The sequence below is a fragment of the Gouania willdenowi genome, chromosome 15 (genome assembly GCF_900634775.1).
Source record: "Gouania willdenowi chromosome 15, fGouWil2.1, whole genome shotgun sequence".
Lineage (NCBI taxonomy): Eukaryota > Metazoa > Chordata > Actinopteri > Blenniiformes > Gobiesocidae > Gouania > Gouania willdenowi.
The window spans coordinates 19,320,808-19,342,069 of NC_041058.1; the positions used below are offsets into that span (position 1 = coordinate 19,320,808).

The following is a 21,262-nucleotide window of genomic DNA, read 5'->3' on the forward strand; positions in this document are numbered from 1 at the left end:
TCGTTAATAGTTTCTCCCTGTATTTATACTAAATGAGTAAGAACATTGTGAAAAAGTGCCAACTCTAAATTTGCAACGATTGACTCCATTTTTGGTGCGTATTCTTACAATGTCCATATGAACAAGGCGAAAAAAAGCGATCTGGCAAAAGTTTGGTGAACCACCCTACTGTGTACTCTTTTTTTTTTTTTTTTTTTTTTTTTTTTTTTTTTTTTTTTTTAAATTTGAATGTTGTAATTGATAGTTTTCAGCCGTTATCTCTGATTAATATGAAGGTATTTCAGGAGTCTGTGTGTTGCTTGTGTACATTGAAGGTGTGGTTCTGTCTGAGAGGAATGTTTGCAGAGCGTCTTGTGTTTGGCTGTGACATACTACATCTTACTCTTAGTGTGAGTGCAGATGGAAAAATAATGTCCAATGTGTACATTTACAAAGCACATTTAGCCGTTTTAAAGCATATATCTACGCCGTTCTCTCTAAAGCATTCTGTTATTAAACCAATGGTATAGTGTAAAAACAACACTGTACAGGTCATAGCTAAATATGAACTGCAATAAATACTTTGAGTGATATTATATATTCCCCATAGTTGATAATTCAAATATGCTCCTGCTTTAAAAAAAATTCTTGTTTTCCATAAAATGTCCCTGAAAATGGTATTTTCTCAGTGTCCCTGATGTGCTGATGGTGCAGGTGTGAGCACTGCAACCTATGGGAACAGGCTGATCCCCTGGGGGCTAATGGTGGAGTGGAGCACAGGGGTCAGGTTCCTCGGAGGTCCAGAGCTCCTGGTGTGAATGGTCCTCCTGTTCAGCACAAACACTGGCCCCAGGATGGCTCTTTAGATCTGGATACATCCTCACGTCAGGGACTGGAAAAGATCCTTCAGCAGGAGCCCTTTGTTTTTCACGAATATGTAAGTCATCTCAAAAACATGTTGTGTTAGTTATAAATGGGTTTACATTTTGTTCATGTACAGGTAATATGCATCAAATTAAAATAGGTGTTACTGTGGTTGTTTGAAAAATGACCCAAAGATAATGTATTAACATTCCCTGCTGGATTTTTTAATTAGTTAATTAATCTCACTTCCTCCTAAATATAATCCTCTAAATATCAGTGGTTCCCAACCTTTTATATTAGGCTTTTTTCATTTTTATATCACACATTTCTGGTGACCCCAGAGTCTTTCTTTGTCGAAAACTATTTTTTTTTTTTTTTAATTTTTCTTATTAATTAAGTTTGTTGTAGCCAAAATTAGTGCATAAAGTGACTATTTTTATACTGCATTTTATTTGAACTATAGATTTATATTTGAGAAAGTGAAAGTACACTTGTTTGAGAATATGTGGTGTTTTCATTTCAAAAGCTCTGTCATTTCTGTGACATTATCTATTGGGTTTTTTTTTTTAAAAAAAAACTGTGCAAAATTACAAAAATAGATAAAGACATAAATTCTGAAAAATAGAAAATACATTTTAATCAGTCATTTCTTTATTTTATTATTACTAACCATTTCAGATGACCCCAAGGTTGAAAAACCTGCTCTATATGATTCAGAAAAGCAGATCAATCTTGTTAATGCAGCAATAAAAACAATCAATGTTAAACAAACTAATAATATTTTTGATGCATATTTCAATGGTTTTTACACTCATTTTTTGTATTGGTTTTGCTTTTAATTACAGATCACTTTATTTCTTATTTTTATGTTTTCTCCAACAGGCAGTTATAGTGGACTTCAGCAATAGAAAATGGCAGCCTGGAGGAATAAGCTGCTGTTTGCAGCACTCTTTACTGTGTGGGCATTGGCTCATTGTCAAAGCTTAGCAAGTAAGTTCAAACCTTTGTGAGAAAGTCATTATTTAAAATGCATCAGACTTTTTAAACGCAAATTTTCCTCTGCACACAATTTTTAATCTGTTCTAAATACCCGAGGTGAAAGTAACGTATTAAAAGTGCTCGTGTTGTAGTAATTGAGTTTCTTTTATGTGTATATATTTCTAAATCAGTAATTTTGCTCGTACTTAAGTACATTTTAAATTAAGTAAAGTAATTCATTACATATTGACACAAGTGAGATACATAAACTATAGAGGTAGATTTGTGTCTTTTTTTATCCAATCCCCCCAAAAAAATCACTTAAATAAAAAAAAATCTATTATTATTAAAAAAAAAAACACACTTCAATAAATCTACACCCAACTGTTACCAAGTAAATTATTAGTTTGACTTTTAAAATGATCAACATACATTGCGAAACTACCAAAAATGAAATAACCAGACAGCAATCAAAAGCATCACATCATAGCCGACCAATCAGATTAAACGTAAAACAGCATAGAATGAGAGGGATTTTCTCACAGCATTTATTAGTTATTATTATTTTATGTATATTTTTAAATAATAATAATAATAATTATTATTATTATTATTATCATTATTATTATTATTATCATTATTATTATTATTATCATTATTATTTCAGCCTGAGAATTTTACCAAAAATAAACGTGGGAAGTAAAAGTAACTAGTAACTTTTACTTTGAGTACTATTTAATTGAGCTACTTTTCACTTGTACTTGAGTATTTTATGTATAACTTACTTGTACTTGAGTATTTTATGTATAACTTACTTGTACTTGAGTATTTTATGTATAACTTACTTGTACTTGAGTATTTTATGTATAACTTACTTGTACTTGAGTATTTTATGTATAACTTACTTGTACTTGAGTATTTTATGTATAACTTACTTGTACTTGAGTATTTTTATGTATAACTTACTTGTACTTGAGTATTTTATGTATGACTTACTTGTACTTGAGTATTTTATGTATAACTTACTTGTACTTGAGTATTTTATGTATGACTTACTTGTACTTGAGTATTTTATGTATAACTTACTTGTACTTGAGTATTTTATGTATAACTTACTTGTACTTGAGTATTTTATGTATAACTTACTTGTACTTGAGTATTTTATGTATAACTTACTTGTACTTGAGTATTTTATGTATGACTTACTTGTACTTGAGTATTTTATGTATGACTTACTTGTACTTGAGTATTTTATGTATGACTTACTTGTACTTGAGTATTTTATGTATAACTTACTTGTACTTGAGTATTTTATGGATGACTTACTTGTACTTGTACTTGAGTACAATTTCAATCAAGTAACATTACTTCTACTTGAGTAGAATATATCAGTACTCTTTACACCTCTGCTGAATGCTTACATTTCCATGTATAAATTAAAAAACTTTAGTGAGAAAACCATAACAAATATTAATCAATAATCCATGTCTCTGATATGGTGTAGCTTGTAATTTTATAACAAATCCAGCAGAGGGTGCTGTTGGGCTAAAATCCACCATTTTTCCATTTTGCCGCCAACCCCATGAGGATCGATAGAACTGACAGCAGGAGGCCCAAAGGCTGTGAACATGAACTTCTTATCACAGCTACTGCCATTTTTCACCTTTTTCCTTCAAGCAAAACATGCTTTGATGGGCTTTTGCAGATAAAGGACTTCTTTAAAAGTGATATTTCTCTCAGGAATCTTGGCAGCGAGCCCCAAGGCTCCGTTGAAGTTTGGCTAAGCTAATAATCCAAAACATGTGATAGCAGAGTTGATTTAAAAGTGTCTGAAGTCCTAAAGGACTTAAAGGCAAGATTGATGAAATAAAACAACATTGTGTGTGTTTTTTTAAGGTATAGTATTTTCTGTAAAGGTTGTAATAATATGCTTTACTCGCTGCTCAATGCTAGCAAACCAAATATGCTAACGTCGTTCCGCACAAAAGTGTTTGGGAAAGCTGACAGTGCACATTTCAGGAGGAAAATGCCTTACAACAGTCTTGATTGATCACATCCCACGTCTGTATTAGTGATTCACATGCGATATAACTTTTTAATCATGCTTCCATCCATCCATCCATCTTCTCCCGCTTAGCCGTTTCTGGGTCGCGGGGGCAGCATCCTCAGTAGGGAGGCCCAGACTTCCCTCTCCCCGGCCACTTCCTCCAGCTCTTCCGGGGGGACCCCGAGACGTTCCCAGGCCAGCCAAGAGACATAGTCTCTCCAGCGTGTCCTGGGTCTTCCCCGGGGCCTCCTTCCGGAGGGACGTGCCCTGAACGCCTCACTAGGCAGGCGTTCAGGGGGCATCCTAATTAGGTGCCCGAGCCACCTCATCTGGCTCTTCTCGATGCGGAGGAGCAGCGACTCTACTTTGAGCCCCTCCCGAATGACTGAGCTTCTCACCCTATCTCTAAGGAAGAGCCCAGCCACCCTACGGAGGAAACTCATTTCGGCCGCTTGTACCCGTGATCTTGTTCTTTCGGTCATGACCCAAAGTTCATGACCATAGGTGAGGGTTGGAACGTAGACCGACCTGTAAATCGAGAGCTTCGCTTTTTGGCTCAGCTCCCTTTTTACAATGACGGACTGGTGCAGACTCCGCATCACTGCAGACCCCGCACCAATCCGCCTGTTGATCTCTCGCTCCATCCTTCCCTCACTCGTGAACAAGACCCCGAGGTACTTGAACTCCTCCACCAGGGGCAGAACCTCATCTCCAACCCGGAGAAGGCACTCCACCTTTTTCCGGTCGAGAACCATGGACTTGGATTTGTAGGTGCTTTAATCATGCTTTTGGTTCTGAATCCCTCTAACGTTTGTGTTTCTGTTGTGAGGTTTGGATCTGCTGGAGGAGTTCCGTGTGCCTGACTCTAAAGTTGTGAAGAAAGTGGACGGTTCTCAACCTGAGGTGATCGCTTTCCGCGTCAATCCCTTTATCCATCTACGAAGATCAATGAGGTACGCAACCCATCCAAGAGGGGGGGATGAAGTCCCCTAGAAAGCATAAAGATATGTTTACACTGTCAGCAGACAATAGGCCCATGGTGGCCCGGGGGCCACATGTGGCCCTCAAACTAAATGCACAAAATAACAAAAACACGCAAAATGTGAACAAAATTATAAAATACGACTCCATAAACACTCATAAAGAGGGCAAAAATATACAAAATACAACAAAAAAAAGATAATTTAACCACCCTGCAATTTTATTAAAATCATACTACAATATCTTTTTTTCACTGCCATCACATTTAACAAGCAAAGTCAACGTTATTCCCGCCTCAGATATTCTACTATAAGTACTATTACCATTTATACTGGGCTGAATTATAAATGATTAATAATTCTAAATAATGAGTGTAATATGTTTGATATAATTATTTTTCTATAGATACGCATCAGTGTATTTATATCTATAGTCATATTTTTTCATTAGCATTATTTATTATTTTGTCAGTAGTTGGCACTTGTCAGCAGTACAAGTATACTGTGAGTAAAATGATTTATTGTGTGTTATTTCCATGCTACAAATAGTGGAAATGCACCGTTAGTGACAGTTATACAAGATCAATTTCTTTTATGATAATATCTATAATTAATTGATAGTTTGGATTGATTTGATAATTGAAAATGTACAACAATGTTTGGAAAAACTTATTCAGATGATAAAAATTTTTTCCCCCTGTGTGAATATGATGAGATACAAATTAGGGCCATGACACAGCACATGTGTTTTTTCTATCAAAATCAATGTAGCGCACCTGTTTTTCGCATAAGTGAATTGCTTCCGCAGCAAACACGTGATCAGTTTCTTTCAGGAAATCTCATCACTTTATTCACAACTTTGAAACCTATTCCTGTAATGTATAGTTGTTGCGCAGGGATGTGTTATCTGGTTTTAAAGAGGGTGAATTACACTGTATAAAATGTACAACAGCCAGGGAAAATGCATTTTTAAAACACATTTCAGGCACAAGGCACATGAAATCACCTGAAACCTCACCTAAGAGAGAGAAATACGTGCAATAATCATAATAATAGAATTATTTTTATAGATCATCTTGAGATTCACACCAACCACAATGTACGTAACATATACAATAATACAAAAATGGCCGTAACAGCTCACCACACAATACAAAACGAAAACGCACACAAATACAAACCTCACAACACAACACGAAAGCAGTCCGGTAAAAATCCGTGAAAGGATCGGTCACTGACGCCAACGTTAACGTCACTCTTCTTCGTGGATTTTTACCAGACTGCGTTCGTGTTGTGTTGTAGGGTTTGTATTTGTGCGCGCTTTCGTGTTGTGTAGCGTTGTGGCATTCATCATTCTGTGTTGTGTTGTGTTTGTGTGTGCTTTCATGTTGTGTTGCGTTGTGGCGTTCGTCACTCTGTGTTGTGTTGTGAGTTCCCGTTGCGTTTTGTGTTGCGTTGTGGGGTTCTTCATTTTGTGTTTGATTGTGAGCTTTTTACGGCCACTGTAGTAACATGATTGATAATGTTGACTACAGAAATTTACGTCGACGCGTCGTTCATGATAAAATCAGGCTGGTGGCAGCTTTCTGTTTAATTTTTTGCTGCCATACATGAACTGCTGGGGGCAGTGTCGCTTCACCATTTACATTGTGAAGAAGAATTGCGCAACAGAAGAAAAACCAACCTAAAGTCTCAAAAGTTAGGGACCATTTCACTGAAAACTTATACTAGTACACACCTGAGGTAGAACTAACATCTGTGATATGAAACTAACAGTAATATGTTAGACTCAAAGCAGCAGAAAACCATTTTATATATTTTTTAGAATAAATTTTGGGAAAACTCCTTCTGCAAACTCCACATATGAAGAAGGTCATGGGTTCAAACCCTGGTCTTTTCTGTGTGGAGTTTTCATGAACAAGCAGTTGTATTTTTTTGTGCAATTTAGGACAAGCTGAGCTTTGACATGTAAACATTTCCTGTTCCTCATGTTCCTACAAAAGCTTTACGCTCTGCGGGCCTCGACTCTGACTCCTTATTCCACAGTGACGTGTATCCAGATGGATTTCCCTCTGACTACTCTGTCATTGCAACATTTAAAGTCACCAAAGACGCTGCCCAATCATCTTGGGACCTTTGGCAGGTCAGCGATCCTGAAGGACGAGAGCAGGTTGGCCTGCGTTTCCATGGTGACACGCGCTCTGTAGATTTCTTCTACGTGGGCCCACGCGGGAGCCAGATGTTGAGGACCTTCAGCGGTGTCGAGAGGTTGTTTGATGGAGAGTGGCACAAGTTGGCACTGAGTGTGGAAGGTCCACAGGTGAAGCTACTGATCGACTGTGAGGAGGTCAGTGTGCAGCCCATCGACGAACCAAGACCAGTCATCCAACATGGTCGCGCCGCCATCGTCAAACGCACGCCAAGAGATCGCAAAGTGTCTGTAAGACGACGGATTGGAATTCAAACGTGACATATCTATGTTTGTGACACATCCTGACACGATGACTTTATCTGTTTCTACTTCCTAGGTCGACCTCCAACAGATGGAAGTGTCATGTGACCCAGAGAAGGCCTATTCAGAGGGCTGCTGTGAGCTGTCTAGCGTGGTGAGTCGTCAATAATCCAAATCAGTGTCCTTTCAAACATATAGTACAGTGTTTTTCAACCTTGGGGTCGTGACCCCATGTGGGGTCGCCTGGAATTTAAATAGGGATTGCCTGAAATGTCTAGTAATTCATTAAAAAAAGAAATACTGATTAAGAATGTTATTTACATTTAAAACAACACTCACTGTATTCTATACTTTCATTTTCCCAAGTATAAATCTATTTAGAATAAAATGCACTATACAAATGACTGAGCTGGCACAACTTGTCACTTATTTAATTTTTTTTTTGTTTATTTATTAGGCACACATTTAAGAAAAAACTATATTAAAGGTTCAAGGAGGGAACGAAGCCCCAAAGGCTTGTATAAGAGTTCCACCCCTTTCAATCGACAAAAAACAATTATAAAATCAGAAAAATGCACAATTAATATTTGATATATAAGGAAAAAAATAATTTATTACCAAAATAAACAAAAATCAGTATCAAAACACAATGGAAATATTGAACAAAATATTAATTGAAAATGAAAAAGGAAATACAAATTTAAAACATATATACATATACATGTATACATACATCCTTGCTGTTCTGTATTTCTAACCCAGAAAACCAAACATGGTCAAAAACTAATTTTAGAAGAAAAAGTATCCAAATTTTCTTTATATCAAAATGGGGTCATGACCTAAAAATGGTTGGGAACCACTGATAAACTGTATGTGTGGATTTCTTTTGACATTTCGATGCCGTCCTTGCTCTCCAGTGTGGAGGCTATGCAGAGATCGGGCTGACTGCTGGAAGAGCATCTTGCAAATGTATGCATGGACAACCTGGTGTTCAGGGTCCTCCAGGACCAGTGGTGAGAACATCTACTGGGTTTTTGAGCCTAATGATAACTAAGACCAGCTGAACCTGCGTTGGCTGATGTTTTTTATCCATCCACAGGGTCACAGAGGTCTACCTGGACACGCCGGAGATGCAGGAAGACAAGGAAACTGGGTAAACTGAGTCAGCAAAGCAATTGTAAAACTTGGTTTTATGCTCGACAAATCTTGTTTGATTGTTCCCTGAGCGGAATCTTTTTCCTCTCGCTGCGTGGTGAAAGGGTTAAAGTGGCTGTAAAACTCATCCATGCGAGTTAGGAGCAAAGCAGTGAAAAATGACAAGTGAAGCAAAACACAACAGGGAGAAAGCAGAAGAAACAGGAAACTGATTTTTTTTATTTATTTACTTGCTTTTTACTTTTCTTTAATATGAGTCCAAGATAAATACAAACTGAAGTAGATGCAAAAACATTCAGTGTGTATAGCTTCTTGCATCGTAAAACATAGATCCACTCGGTTTGAAATATAGGACTTAACTCCTACTGACAATTGATGGCAGAAGAACCAATTGATTTATTTTTCCACATGGGAAACTAGGCCAAATGCAATAAATCTCGCAAACTGGGAAACCAGGCACGGGCTGCACCTTCCTAATGACACTAATGATCGGCATTTGTCTCCTTTTCTTTTGTGTTGATTGCATCCTGATATGTATGGTGATTATAGCCAAATAATTCCAGACAGGAAACAGTAATAAGGGAAGGGAATGAAAGATCTATGGCAGCTTTAATAAAACAAAGTACTCTACTAAGGAGCTGTTTACACATGCAGCAGTGCATTTGCATTAACACATTTATTGTCTCTGCAGATGGGATTACTTCCATTTCAAATTTACAACCTATTAGTGTTTATCTATATTTAGCAGTCAGTAGATCAGTGGTTCAGATCGAGCCATGTTTGTCAAACACTAAGAGATGTGATCTGGCCTCAATTATCCCTCGTTCTACATATTATCCTGTTGAAATGCAGCTCCAGCTCATTTAGGATTCTATCTTGTGTAACTGGTTGCAGTTTTGACGTCCTTCCACGTTGGGAATCAAACATCTCCCGTCCTGATGGCATCCAAGTAGGGCATTTCCTGGCACTGATATATCAACAGCTCCATCTCCAGTGGTGGGTGGTCCTATACTGTTCAGAGCCATGCACTCTGAGAAATGCTGTAAAACTCACAGTCATGCCTCGCCGAGAGCTGTCGGCCATTTTTGAGGTTGACCTCCACCCATCTTACTGGTACAGACAGGATTGTGTGGGATGGTTTCAGACGTTTGACAGACAGAGACATGTCAGTCTTGCAGGAAATATTTGTTGACTCTGCTCTGCTGATGAGTAAGTCAGCATCTGTACAAACAATGTCTTTGTTGATTTGATGAATGGATTTTGAAAATTTACTTGTAAAAAAGAAAGTAAATGCAAAAAGATTGGGAAAAAACTTACTTGCTGTGTTTTCGTTACAGTTTTTTGCCAAATAATAAGCGATATTTCTAAAGTTTCAACAAAGTATAATTGCGCTTTAACCGTGTTGCCTTTGAAGGTTGTTTTGGGCAGGAACCTCATAACACCCATGAAATCTCGTCCCACGGGTCTTCGCTGCAGGAAGACGGACGCTCTGAAGCTCCTTATAACACTTGGCATTCCTTTGTTGTTTGCTAATGTGACAGTAATAATTTTATAATGTGTAGTATATAGCATAATGCTAAGAAATGTCTTGCTCTTCACTTCTATCTACAAGTACTGCACCATGTTTTCTCGGAGAGAAATGGTCACGTGACCAGGTACGTCACGTCACGTCACGTGACGTGACGTGACCTGTAATTGCGGAAAAAGTGTTTCCATTGCGCTTTTGCGATACATTTCTATATGAAAACATCTGAAAGCGTAAAAACTTTTAGCGATATTTCAGTGTTGCCAGAGTTCCATATTTCAGGTGATTCCATTACCAGTTTTTATTGCGCTATTTAGATTTTAGATGCACCTGTATAAATATAAGATCAATTTAATGTTTACTTTGTCTTTAGGGAGTAGTTTATTACCAAAATTTACAGAATGGAATTGGACTGAGTGTCACCATACAAATGTGAAATAAAGTTTAGATTTCTATGTTTATGAGCAATAAACCTCCAAGCTTCAGGATTAAAATGGTGAGAAAGCTCCTTTCCTATGTGCATGAAGTGTAATACCTTGTTCCCATCTGCGTTTGTTCCTCATTATTGACTCTTTGGTAGATGGTTGAATTGCACCACTACTAAAGACATTTCTGTGCTATAAACACTTTCTGGGTAACTATGACTACAAGATATGAAAAGGTGACCTGGCGCATTGATGGAGATATACAGCCAAATCTCTTGGCGTGGTCGCTGTCCCTGGGGGCGCTGCTCTCGGTGCTGCTTCCGTTCCGGGTCCTTCTGGCCTGGAGTCTGGTCCCTGCTGGCTCTGGGCCCACCGGCGGGCGCCCACCGGCTGCCCATTCGACGCGGCTCTGGCTGTCTGCTGGGCGTGGGCCTTGGCTCCTCTGCTGGGGTGGGGGCTATGGGCCCCTCCCCTCGGGAGGTTGGGTGCTTGGGAGTGGGTGGTTGGGAGCGTGGGATGCTGGCGGGAGGCCTTGGGGTTGGGGGTTGGGGTCGGTGGCGGGATGCACTAGGTGCTCGGCTGCTTGGGGCTTCCTCGGATGTGTGTGTGGGGGGCAGTGGCTGCTTCTCGGCCTGGGATCTCAGTGGCGTCTGGGGGGTTGCTCGGCCATGGGGGGGTGGCCTGGGGCTCCTTGGCCCCCACACTTTCTGCTGGCCTGGCTGCATCTGCGGGCCCTGGGCAGTTCCTGGGTTTGCGGTAGCGGTTTTTGCACATATATCCTGTATACGATGCACTGGCACGCCTTGGGATGTGGGATAAAACTCATACTGGGCTTAACTTTAGACACGTTAATCCCAAATACCTGCTTTAGGTACTACCATTCACTCATTCCCCCTGTCCACAGCCACCACCATTATAGCTAAGCTTTACACTTGTCACCATACTGGCTTGATTATATAACATGATAAGCACAATATGTTCTACAACTTCACATCTCACCCTCACTGTAAAACAATCTATTCTTTCCCACCTTTTCTATTTCCTACCTTGAGTCTCTCCTCCCTGCTCCCTTTCCCCTGCCCCTCCCCCTCCACCTAGGTGTAACACTGCTCTCCCTTTTTATATTCTCCCTATAATAAAAGATTTCTTACCCTTCCTTAGGGAGGGCTGGTGATGGTCACAATTAAGCAATAAAATAAATCAATTTATTTTATTTCAATAACAAAACATGCATTGCTGTCTCATAATGATTGCACTTCTTGTAGTGTTGACCTTTGACAGCATGTGCAGACAAGTATAAAAAAAAAAAAAAAAAGATTCTCGGGGTGTTCAATTTCCATCAGAAGACTCCAACTATGTGACTTTTGTGTTGAATCAACATTTTTAAGTATTAACACTATGTCAGTGCTATGTAAACACATCCAACTCAATTGACTGCCAAGAAAAATATAAGCAGTCCAAATAAAAAGATAGTGAATCGACACCAGAGCCTGATCGCCAAATTGAAACAGACTTTAGGTCAAAAAGGGATTATCTATGTAAACAAGCAGCCAGAAAAACATATAACATACACAGGCCGATTCACAACAAGACAAAAATAAAATAAAACACGTTTTAGGGAAAACAAAGGTGTGTGTTAGCCTAGCATTTTAGCGTAGCTTTCTAAATGATGGTAAATAGTTGAGCTCTGGTCTCCTGTCTTGTCTAGTCTCCATGTCGTTTCCTTTCTGCTTTAAAAAAACAAAATGTGTAAGGAGTTGACAAAATAATAAATACATTCATTTTGTTCTTGGAAGAAAAAACAAATCACCTTTTCACAGGAGCTTTTTTACAAGACCGTACATGTCAAGATGCAGCTGTTTCCAGGAGTGCTGACTATAATCTTTTAATGCCTTCTGTGTTTGGTTTCACAGTAAACCGCAGAGATGACAGATTTCTTTGCTTTTTTACAAATCAAATCAAGCATTTTTCTGTGCATTTTGGTTCCCTGACCTACACTTCTTCCAGCATCTCATCTTATATTTGCTTTTTTTTTGTGTCAGCCTCAGTGAAAAAAAAATCACATCTGTCTTTTTCCTAAATCAAACTTTTTTTGTAGGGCATTCGGGGTAACACTGGAGACTACGGCAGCATTGGTGAGACAGGCCCTAAGGTGAGATCTGTCTTGATGCTCTTAAGTTTGACTCCATCTGGAATTGGATTAATAAAACCTCTCGTACACATCCGCAGGGGGAACAAGGAATCAAAGGCGAAAAAGGAATGAGAGGCCTCTGGGGCCAAATGGTATTTTATGAAAATTATGAATAATTCTCTTTACCTTGAGGTGCGTAAAAGTCTATATTAAAACAATGTCATAATCACAGGGGGACCGAGGTCTCAAAGGGCTAAAAGGATTAAAAGGGGCCCAAGCCTTTAAGGTAAAGTATGTTACATTCTTTAATCTATAATGAAACTTGTTGCATAAAACATTTACAAGCTTTTCCTGTGAATTTGCTGATTAACTGTTGAATAAACAAGTCATTTTAAAGAAAAACAAAGTGCATTCCTCTTGATGCTATATCAGGGAGTTCGGGGACCACCTGGAGATATTGGAAAGACTGGTAAACCAGGAGAAATGGTAAGCTAATCCTCCCAATCATTGCTGTTGAGTTTTTTGATGTAATACTCTATGTCTAAGTATTGGCCTTCCTCAAGGGTGCGAAAGGGGAAAGAGGATATGAAGGAATTCCTGGCTATCAAGGAGTGAAGGTATTTCTGGTTTATTCTATTTTAACGCACTATTCTTAGAAAGCTTAACTCACCAATTCTTCTCAATGTTTTAGGGTGAAAAGGGGAAAACTGGAGCAATGGGGAAACTTGGGTCAAGAGGAAAGCAGGTGGGTTATAGTGAGATATCTTCTTTTAAAATCCATGATGGTTCATTCAATTCTTCCACTGCCCACTATATTCAAAAACCCCTGAATCGCTTTTAATGTGGCAAAAACCCGGGATGGACATACTGTAGAACATTGTTTTTGGCCTGTGTGCCCTTGTCTCTGTAAACTATGTTAGTTCATGTGTCTCGATTCAAGCTGGAATCTAAACAAGCCTATAACAACATATGCTAGCGAGTAAATAAAACACAGTGAATCAGTTGCATTGTGTATGAGGAAAGGCTCCCGGGTGTCTCTTGCTGTTGGTCGGATCACAAAATGTTCATCTAATAATGGTTTGACAGGGTATTGTTGGCGATCCAGGAGAAAGGGGAACTCCAGGAGAGAAAGGGAAGCCTGTGAGTATCATGAAGTAAAAACACTGGCACCTTTGTTTAATTTAAATTGCACCAGTTTGAGGTGAATCAAAACATATTTGTTGAATTTTGTTGAATGTGTTTTTATTAATGGCTGAACTGGTGGAACTAGGGAATCCAAGGACCTGTTGGCAGAGTTGGCACTATTGGCCAAAAGGTGATTAACTGCTTACAAATACAAAGTTACCACTTCTAATTACGGTAAGATTGGGCCACAAACTCATTCAAAATAACATTCCCATATATTCAGGGTATCATCGGTGATCCTGGTTTATCTGGAAGAGATGGCGACCCAGGAGTAGAGGTGTTGTTCACAGCAGATTACGGCTTCATTTTACCATTAATTTTATCGTTGTGTTGATAATGTCATCTATGGCCCACAGGCTTATCAAGGACCACAAGGACAAACTGGGAAACTTGGACGCGGTGGATCCAAGGTAATTCATTGATGATGGTTGTCTGTGGCAGGGTTGGGGTCAAACTACATTTTCAATTAGCCATGTTCCATTACAATTGAATTGCAATTACAGTGACCAGCATTCTTCCAGTTTCAATTAAATTACAATTATTTTTTATCCTCTAAAAGTCAATTACAGTTAAGTTCTCAATTACTAAAGTTCAATTACAATTGAATAAAAGTTAACCATCTCTTATTATAACGGGTCCTAAATCAGTTGTAAAATACACTAATATCTATCATCTATCATCTTTCCTATGTATTGGTTACCTTTTTAGGTTGTCCTAATCAATGAAAATATAGGTTCTGGTATTTTTTGTATCAGTATACACCGCGATTTATTTATTTTTTAATAATAAAATGTGGGAAAACTTGATATGAAACATATTTCAATAATTGTTAACTACATATGTGTTGAACTATCCATAGAACTGTAACATGGTCCCCCAGTTTTGCGTAAAGTTAAAATTTTTATAGAATTTTTATGGCAATTATAATTAAAAAGTCCATTATCTAAAGTCAGTTGCAGTTATGACAGCAACAGATGGTCTGTCTGTGGTAATAGACATGTTATGAATGTGTTTTAGAAAGATTGACTTAATGCTTAATCTATTTTGTAGGGGGAAAAGGGCAGCCTGGGGCCTGCTGGTGAAATGGGTCCCCAAGGTCAAACTGTAAGAAACACTTCAGTTGTTTTGTTTGAACGTTAACGTCTAAGAATCAACGTAAGGTCTTTGTTTGATTGAAACATCTATTATCTTCAAGGGCGCAAGAGGTTACAAGGGTTCTGCAGGGAAACCAGGACGACCAGGATTCATTGGTCCACCTGGACCAACAGTAAGCAGTTCATAGGACTTTTCTGGACTATTCACCACTAAAGTTTATTTTGCATTAAACTCATTTCCTTACAGGGACATATAGGTGTGCCTGGAAGACCTGGACCTAAGGTATTACATCCTTTTTCATTGGCCATTACACAACACCTGCCTTACTCATTTTGACTGAGCACGACGACTACACTATGATTTCTGAATGACAAAAGTGACAAATTTATTGTTTTTGTCTTTGTCTTTCTTAACGTCACCCAAGCTAAAGTGTAGTTCTATTTTCACCTTATCGGGCTTTCCTTTTCTGAGCTTTTTTCAGGCTGTATTGTATAAATTGCAGGCAGAATTTGGCCCACAATGCAATGTTGGAAACACTAGAGATTAAACGAGAGAAAAACCACAATTTAATGGCACAATCAAACAATTCTTCAATTTTAAGTTCCTTTCAAAACCGACATTCCCTCTGGTTTGGACAGCAACGTTTGTATTTGGGGAAAAAAAAAAAGCACAATGACATTGCTGGCGGTCGTTTTTAATGGTATTCATCCAAATCTTTCATCATTTTTTAAACAAGCTGACAGAGGATACTGGTTAATGATGAAGATAGCTCAGGCCACCCATCAGGTCTTTCCCTTCATAACTGGACAGGAGGTCACAGACTGCCTCACCTTCTTTCAGGACTTGGTACTTGATGTTTACAGAAGCCGCTGATTTTATTTCAGTAATTGCTTTTTACTGTTTATCTTTCTGTGGCTGGCTTGGGAACAAACTTAATGGATAAAGGAAAGTGAAGAAGAAAAAAGCTATTGAAGAACCTTCAAAAAAACACAATTTTTCACACTGTAGCTATTGGATTGAGGATTGCATTTCTAGCACTTTAATAGAGTTGCTAGTGAGAATATTTTGATCATTTATTAGTTAATCTCAAACTTTTGCACTGGTTAGTGCCCAAAGTATAGTATATCAATTACAAACACCAGTGTTGTGAGTTAAAAATTGAGATGAATCAACTTGACTTGAGTTTGCAGCGTACAGGGATAAGTGTAAATACTTGTGGTGGATGTTTGTAACATAAGCTGATTCTGAGTGGCTTGGTTCAAAATGCAACATGTACAGAAGCCTGTTTCACATACATGTCATAGTAATCTAGAAAAATCCAATCTCAGGCTTCATATATTCAGATTTTCAATTTATTACGTAAAAGGTGTAGTGTGTCCTTTATTACAAATTACCCGTAAAATAAAGCTAATATATGATATTTAGATATGGTCCAAATGCTGTTTATTGTGTATTTTATGCAGGGTGACACAGGGATCCAGGGATTGAAAGGAGTTAAAGCTCCACAGGTACTACCCTCAATTTCTTTATCATCACACTTGTTTCTGTGTATTTGCTAACAGTGATTTGTTTTTGGTTGAAAGGGAGAAATAGGAGAAAAGGGCCCAAAAGGCCGGGTAAGTTGAGATTCCATCGGCTGATTTGATTCAATTTACTGTGACTTCTCTTGTAACTTTGTTAAGATAATTCCTTCCTAAAAGGGGGGTTTGTGTAACTGAAGGAAGCAGCTGTGGTTCGGTGAGAATCCTTTGTCTGACTGTCTTATATGTCACTTGAAAATGGATCCTCTGAAACATCTAACGTGAATCAAATAACATTCCAGTCATATTTGAAGCGTCTGTGAATGTGATAAGAACGGTGACTCTAACGTTGATTCAAAAAGGACTCTTGCACATTCTCCAGTTGTGCAAGAGAATGTGCACAACTCTTGCCAGATTTTTAAACACTAGCCAAAGAGAAACCAGCACTGTAATCTCACCTGGTTATCTGTCTGTTGTTAAATTATTAACACTAACCTTCTGCTTCCTCTTCTAATACTTTGTTTCCTGTTTTTGCAGTTTAGTGCATTTAAGGTATCTGAATGTTGTTAATATCAATGCATCCTTTACAAGCAATGGTTGTTTATTTCAATGCATATTTCAGTAAACATTTCCTACATTCTAATATATGCACTGTTTATGGCTTTCTGATATTGCTGTGTAGGTTGGAGACAGAGGTAAGCAGGGTCCTCAGGGAGGACGGGGGAAGCGGGGCCCTGCAGGTCCAGATGGACGATCAGGTCCAGTTGGAGCCAAAGGGGTTCGTGGTGAAGGAGGACCAGATGGATTTCAAGGGCCCCCAGGCCCCCCTGTAAGTGTGGCACAATTTTAAAGCTTGATGTATAGCAAATGAGATCTACATCTTTCTTCAGTCTTTAGATCATTAATATGATCTTAAGCCCTGATATAGAACCATGTCTGCAATGGCTGTACAAGTTCTATTCACTGTTTTCATTCAAACTAACACTCACATGTTTCTATTTAATCCACTGTGGTCATTCAATATTTAAGAAATATGAACCCATGCTCACACAGGAATTAAAGCTTCCATGTAAACGTGTCTCCAGTTATTCAGCCATTGCTTTAGCGTTGGTTTCACTTTCACTTATGACGATGGCGATGATGTCATGAACAGGGCCCCACACTGTCGGCTCTACACGTGATCGAGGTCTGTAACAAGGTGGTTCTGGAGCAGATGTCCACCTTTGCCAATTCAGTGAAGAGGACATGTGCAGCTGTGTGTCCTCTGTATGGTGACGTCCCCATGGGTGCTCCTGGTCCCCCGGGACAGAAAGGACCCCCAGGATCCCCGGTGAGTTTTCTAGTTTGGAAGCAGAATTAACTACCAGTTCACAATTGTCTTTGACGTACTTGTTTTCTTCAACGTCTGATTACAAGGCCACCACTTTGCAAGGGTCTGGATCAGACTTTAAGAGCTGAAATATTTGGCAGCTAAAGGATGAAAATGTGATTTTCCATGTCTCCAAAAGAGCTAATCAAAGACTAGACGCTTGGTCTGAATAGAATGGTGATATGTAAGGCTGTTTTGAATCGAGAAATCTTGTCACCATTATTACGTGTTGTCCTAATCCATTCCAAATCATACACTCCCCCCCCCACAAAAAAAAAAATACATGTTGTGGATAAGTTTTCCAGCCAAACTGATGTTTTCATGTGTTGTGATAAGAGCTTATCTGTGATGAATGGAGACGTAATGTTTTGATGTTTTCAGGGGGATCCTGGTAATGATGGCGTTAGTGGAGAAATGGGCCTGCCTGGATTCTATGGAGAAGTTGGAGATCCAGGCAGGAAAGGAGAAAGAGGTGAGAGCAGAGCTAGCATTTACGTTGTATGAATACTAAGGGTTGCCTCGGCAACTGCCACACCTTTTAATGAAAATAACAGTTTCGTAAAAATTATAGTATCCCGAGCACAGACGTTAAATTTACATTTATTGATTTATTTAGAGGATAAGCCCCTTGAGATGAATCATCTCATTTTCGAGGGGGTCCTCAAGATTTATACATTATATTGATTTACCGGTAAATAGCAATGATTCCCAAAATGTTTTGTCATCGATTGTCATCATTTGAGTTCAGAGGTCAAAGTATGGGAGTGATGTACAGTTCATTTACAGTCTGCAGCCTCATTGTAAACCAATGCTGTGACAGTGCAGGGTTGAAAATTCAAGTATATATTATATTATTAGCTCAGATTATCAGATCCAATAGTTCTAAAAATTAAGAAATATGCCATAGAAACAAGGACAACCTGGACTCAGCTACTGACGTTAATCTGCTTTCAGGTTTCTTTGTCCTCTCCATCTGTTAGGGTTGACACAATGGTTTACATGCTATTTCTACTGAACTAAATATGTGATTTCATATCATAATCATATTTTGTTCATAATTGTTCAGCTTATGTTATAGTTTTTTCTGTAAGAGTTAAGAATTGATTGAATGTTCATCAATAGTAAAACTTTACCACAGCTACAAGTTGTCCTTTGATACAAGGGTTCTTAACCTTAGGGTCAGAACCCCATTTGGGGTCATGAGACACTGGGAGGGGGGTCGCCAAAAGCCTTCAAGTAAATAGGAATTTTTTTTTTGAACATTTTGAGCCCATTTTTCCTTTTTCTTTTTTTTTTTTTTTACCCTTTTCCTGCAACTACACCAAACTTGCCATAATTTAACATACTTTCATCACTTTTTCCTGCCATATTTTTGCTCCTTTTAATGCATTTTTGTTACATTACTCCCATTTCTGCCATTAGTCCATCTAATTTCAATGCCTTTTCTGCACATTTTTTCCACTTTCATAACATTTTCGGCACTTATAAACCCTTTCCACCACTTTTCCTACCTAGTATCGCATATTATCCCATTATTGTCACTTTTAAATTCTTTTCACCATATTTCATGCATATTTTTGCCAATTTAACCACATTCAGGATTTGTCATGTTCATTATATGCCAGTTTAAACTATCGGTAATTGTTCCTTCTTTTTAAATTACATTAAATAAATAAATGTGGTTATCACAGATTCATAGAACAATTGATCATAATTTTGCTGACTTTATGGATGGCCCCCAAAAGTTCTCCCCCTTTATTCCCCCTTGTAGATGACCCTGTCCACATGACTGTTCTTGAATGTTTATGTTTGTGTTCAAACACCTTCAGTTACAGTGGGGATTCCTGGTCTGTGGAACCTTCATTCTGGGGGTTGCGGACTGAAAAGGTTGAGAACCACTGCTTTAATGAATGCCTCAATCAAACACTGTAAAGACACAAAGCTACACATTTATTAAGCACGTATAATCTCAGTTTGAGATACTGTACATCCTGGTGCCAGACCTGTGTCAAATGTTTCCAAAGGTGTTAAATATTTTTCATATTCAAAGTTTCATATTGAAAATAATATGTTTTTAGGGGTTGTTTTTGGTGTCTTTCCTGCTACGAGCTGTGTTTGTCTTTGTGTGTCCCATGCAGGGGACAGAGGAGATCAAGGTGATAAAGGAACCAAAGGCCACGGCCTATCAGGCTACACTGGAGATCAAGGATCAAAGGGTGATTAAATGTTTTTTATCTGATGGCTTAAATTTTGCTCACTGATGAGTGAGTTTCATGTTCCAGTTAAAATTCAGTGGGAGAGCTGTACAGCTATGAGAATGCTATTGGCTTAAAAAAAAAGAAAACACTGTATTGCTTTGGAAATTCCCTGTTCCTGGAACCTCTAAAAAACAGCTGTACTCAGCAAACAGAGGTGACTATAAAGCCTGAGGTGTAAGCAACATCTTTACCTTGAACACAGGTCAGCGCGGTCGCCCCGGCAGAGCCTTCAATGGTCAGCCTGGGAAGGAAGGCGAGCGGGGACATGTAGGCCGACCTGGACTCAGGGGCCACCCAGGTCTCAGAGGACCTCCAGGTGTCTGCGTCACCTCTGGGTGCTCTCAGCTCTCTGCCTCCGCTGAGGAGACACCCCAACCACCGCCGCGAAGACTGAGGAATCGCCCATAGGGGTTAAAAATGAGCCCATGTGGATACGGATATTGGATCAAAATTAAGAAAGGAGTGTTTGATGTTAATAAATATTTCTCAAAAAAGAGCAAAAATCTTCATGTAAATATGAAAATGAACAGTGAATCTGTGGGAACAAAGTTACCAAAGAATATCAGTAAATGACATCAATAAAAAAAATGTATAAAATGTATAAAAATAGACCATCAGGATTTGATTTCACAAGTTTAAGTTTTTGTTTTCAGTTCTTTATAATAAAAAACTTTAAAATGACATGTATTATTATGAATTATTACTGATTGGGAAGTACTACAGCTACTTTTATGTCAAGTTAAGTCAAGTTTTAGGTTAGGGTTAGTTGAAAGTATAAAAACACACACACACTCACACAAATATACAGTATGTAGGATGTGATTCTTCAAAACTAAAATGGAACTTATTTATTAGTTTCATTAAATGCTCATTTGATTGATATCTCCTATCTTGTTGATTTCACAAAGAACAATACACTGCGTTTTCTTTGTTTATGAATTATTAAAATTAACTTTATTGTTGTGTGAAAAATCTTTCTAAAACATTCTTCTTATTTGTGTTTTTTTTTTTTTTTTTTATCAGCCTTTGAAGTTCAAAACCATCACTTAACAAATGGACACAATAGCCATGTTTTAACTTAACACTTTTATAATTTGAAATATTTTGCTGACATCACCTGCCTACTTGTTTCAGAGACGCTAAAAATGTCGTATACCTCTGTCGTTTACATGTGACATGCAGATAAACATGAAAATACAACATAATAGCGATAATCTTCAGAGATTGTCAGTAGTTTTCCATCGTCTTTTTAGGGATTTGTCAGAAAGTTTAGTTGTTAAGCGATAGTATTTGTGCATC

The 21,262-nt window shown here is 38.3% G+C and overlaps 1 protein-coding gene across 1 annotated transcript; it reads left to right on the forward strand.

Annotated features, from left to right (window-relative positions):
• Nucleotides 1-117: 117 nt before the first annotated feature.
• On the forward strand, nucleotides 118-20,499 carry LOC114476947 (collagen alpha-1(IX) chain). The gene is made up of 27 exons (XM_028468967.1): nucleotides 118-155; nucleotides 694-863; nucleotides 4,698-4,821; nucleotides 6,895-7,288; nucleotides 7,377-7,454; nucleotides 8,218-8,313; nucleotides 8,400-8,453; nucleotides 12,504-12,557; nucleotides 12,635-12,688; nucleotides 12,769-12,822; nucleotides 12,969-13,022; nucleotides 13,100-13,153; nucleotides 13,228-13,281; nucleotides 13,623-13,676; nucleotides 13,807-13,851; nucleotides 13,945-13,998; nucleotides 14,078-14,131; nucleotides 14,772-14,825; nucleotides 14,917-14,988; nucleotides 15,063-15,098; nucleotides 16,280-16,324; nucleotides 16,400-16,432; nucleotides 17,019-17,165; nucleotides 17,490-17,666; nucleotides 18,087-18,177; nucleotides 19,844-19,921; nucleotides 20,166-20,499. The coding sequence occupies exons 1-27, from the start codon at nucleotides 118-120 to the stop codon at nucleotides 20,369-20,371; spliced, it is 2,424 nt and encodes an 807-aa protein (XP_028324768.1). The 3' UTR covers nucleotides 20,372-20,499.
• The last annotated feature ends 763 nt before the right edge of the window (nucleotides 20,500-21,262 follow it).

Excerpts from the sequence above, each read along its gene's own strand:
- LOC114476947 (XM_028468967.1), top strand. The coding sequence starts at position 118 with ATGAACAAGGCGAAAAAAAGCGATCTGGCAAAAGTTTG. Across the intron at positions 12,689-12,768 it reads GAGGCCTCTGGGGCCAAATG|GGGGACCGAGGTCTCAAAGG; the intron begins GTATTTTATGAA and ends TCATAATCACAG. Across the intron at positions 17,166-17,489 it reads AAGGGCCCCCAGGCCCCCCT|GGCCCCACACTGTCGGCTCT; the intron begins GTAAGTGTGGCA and ends TGTCATGAACAG.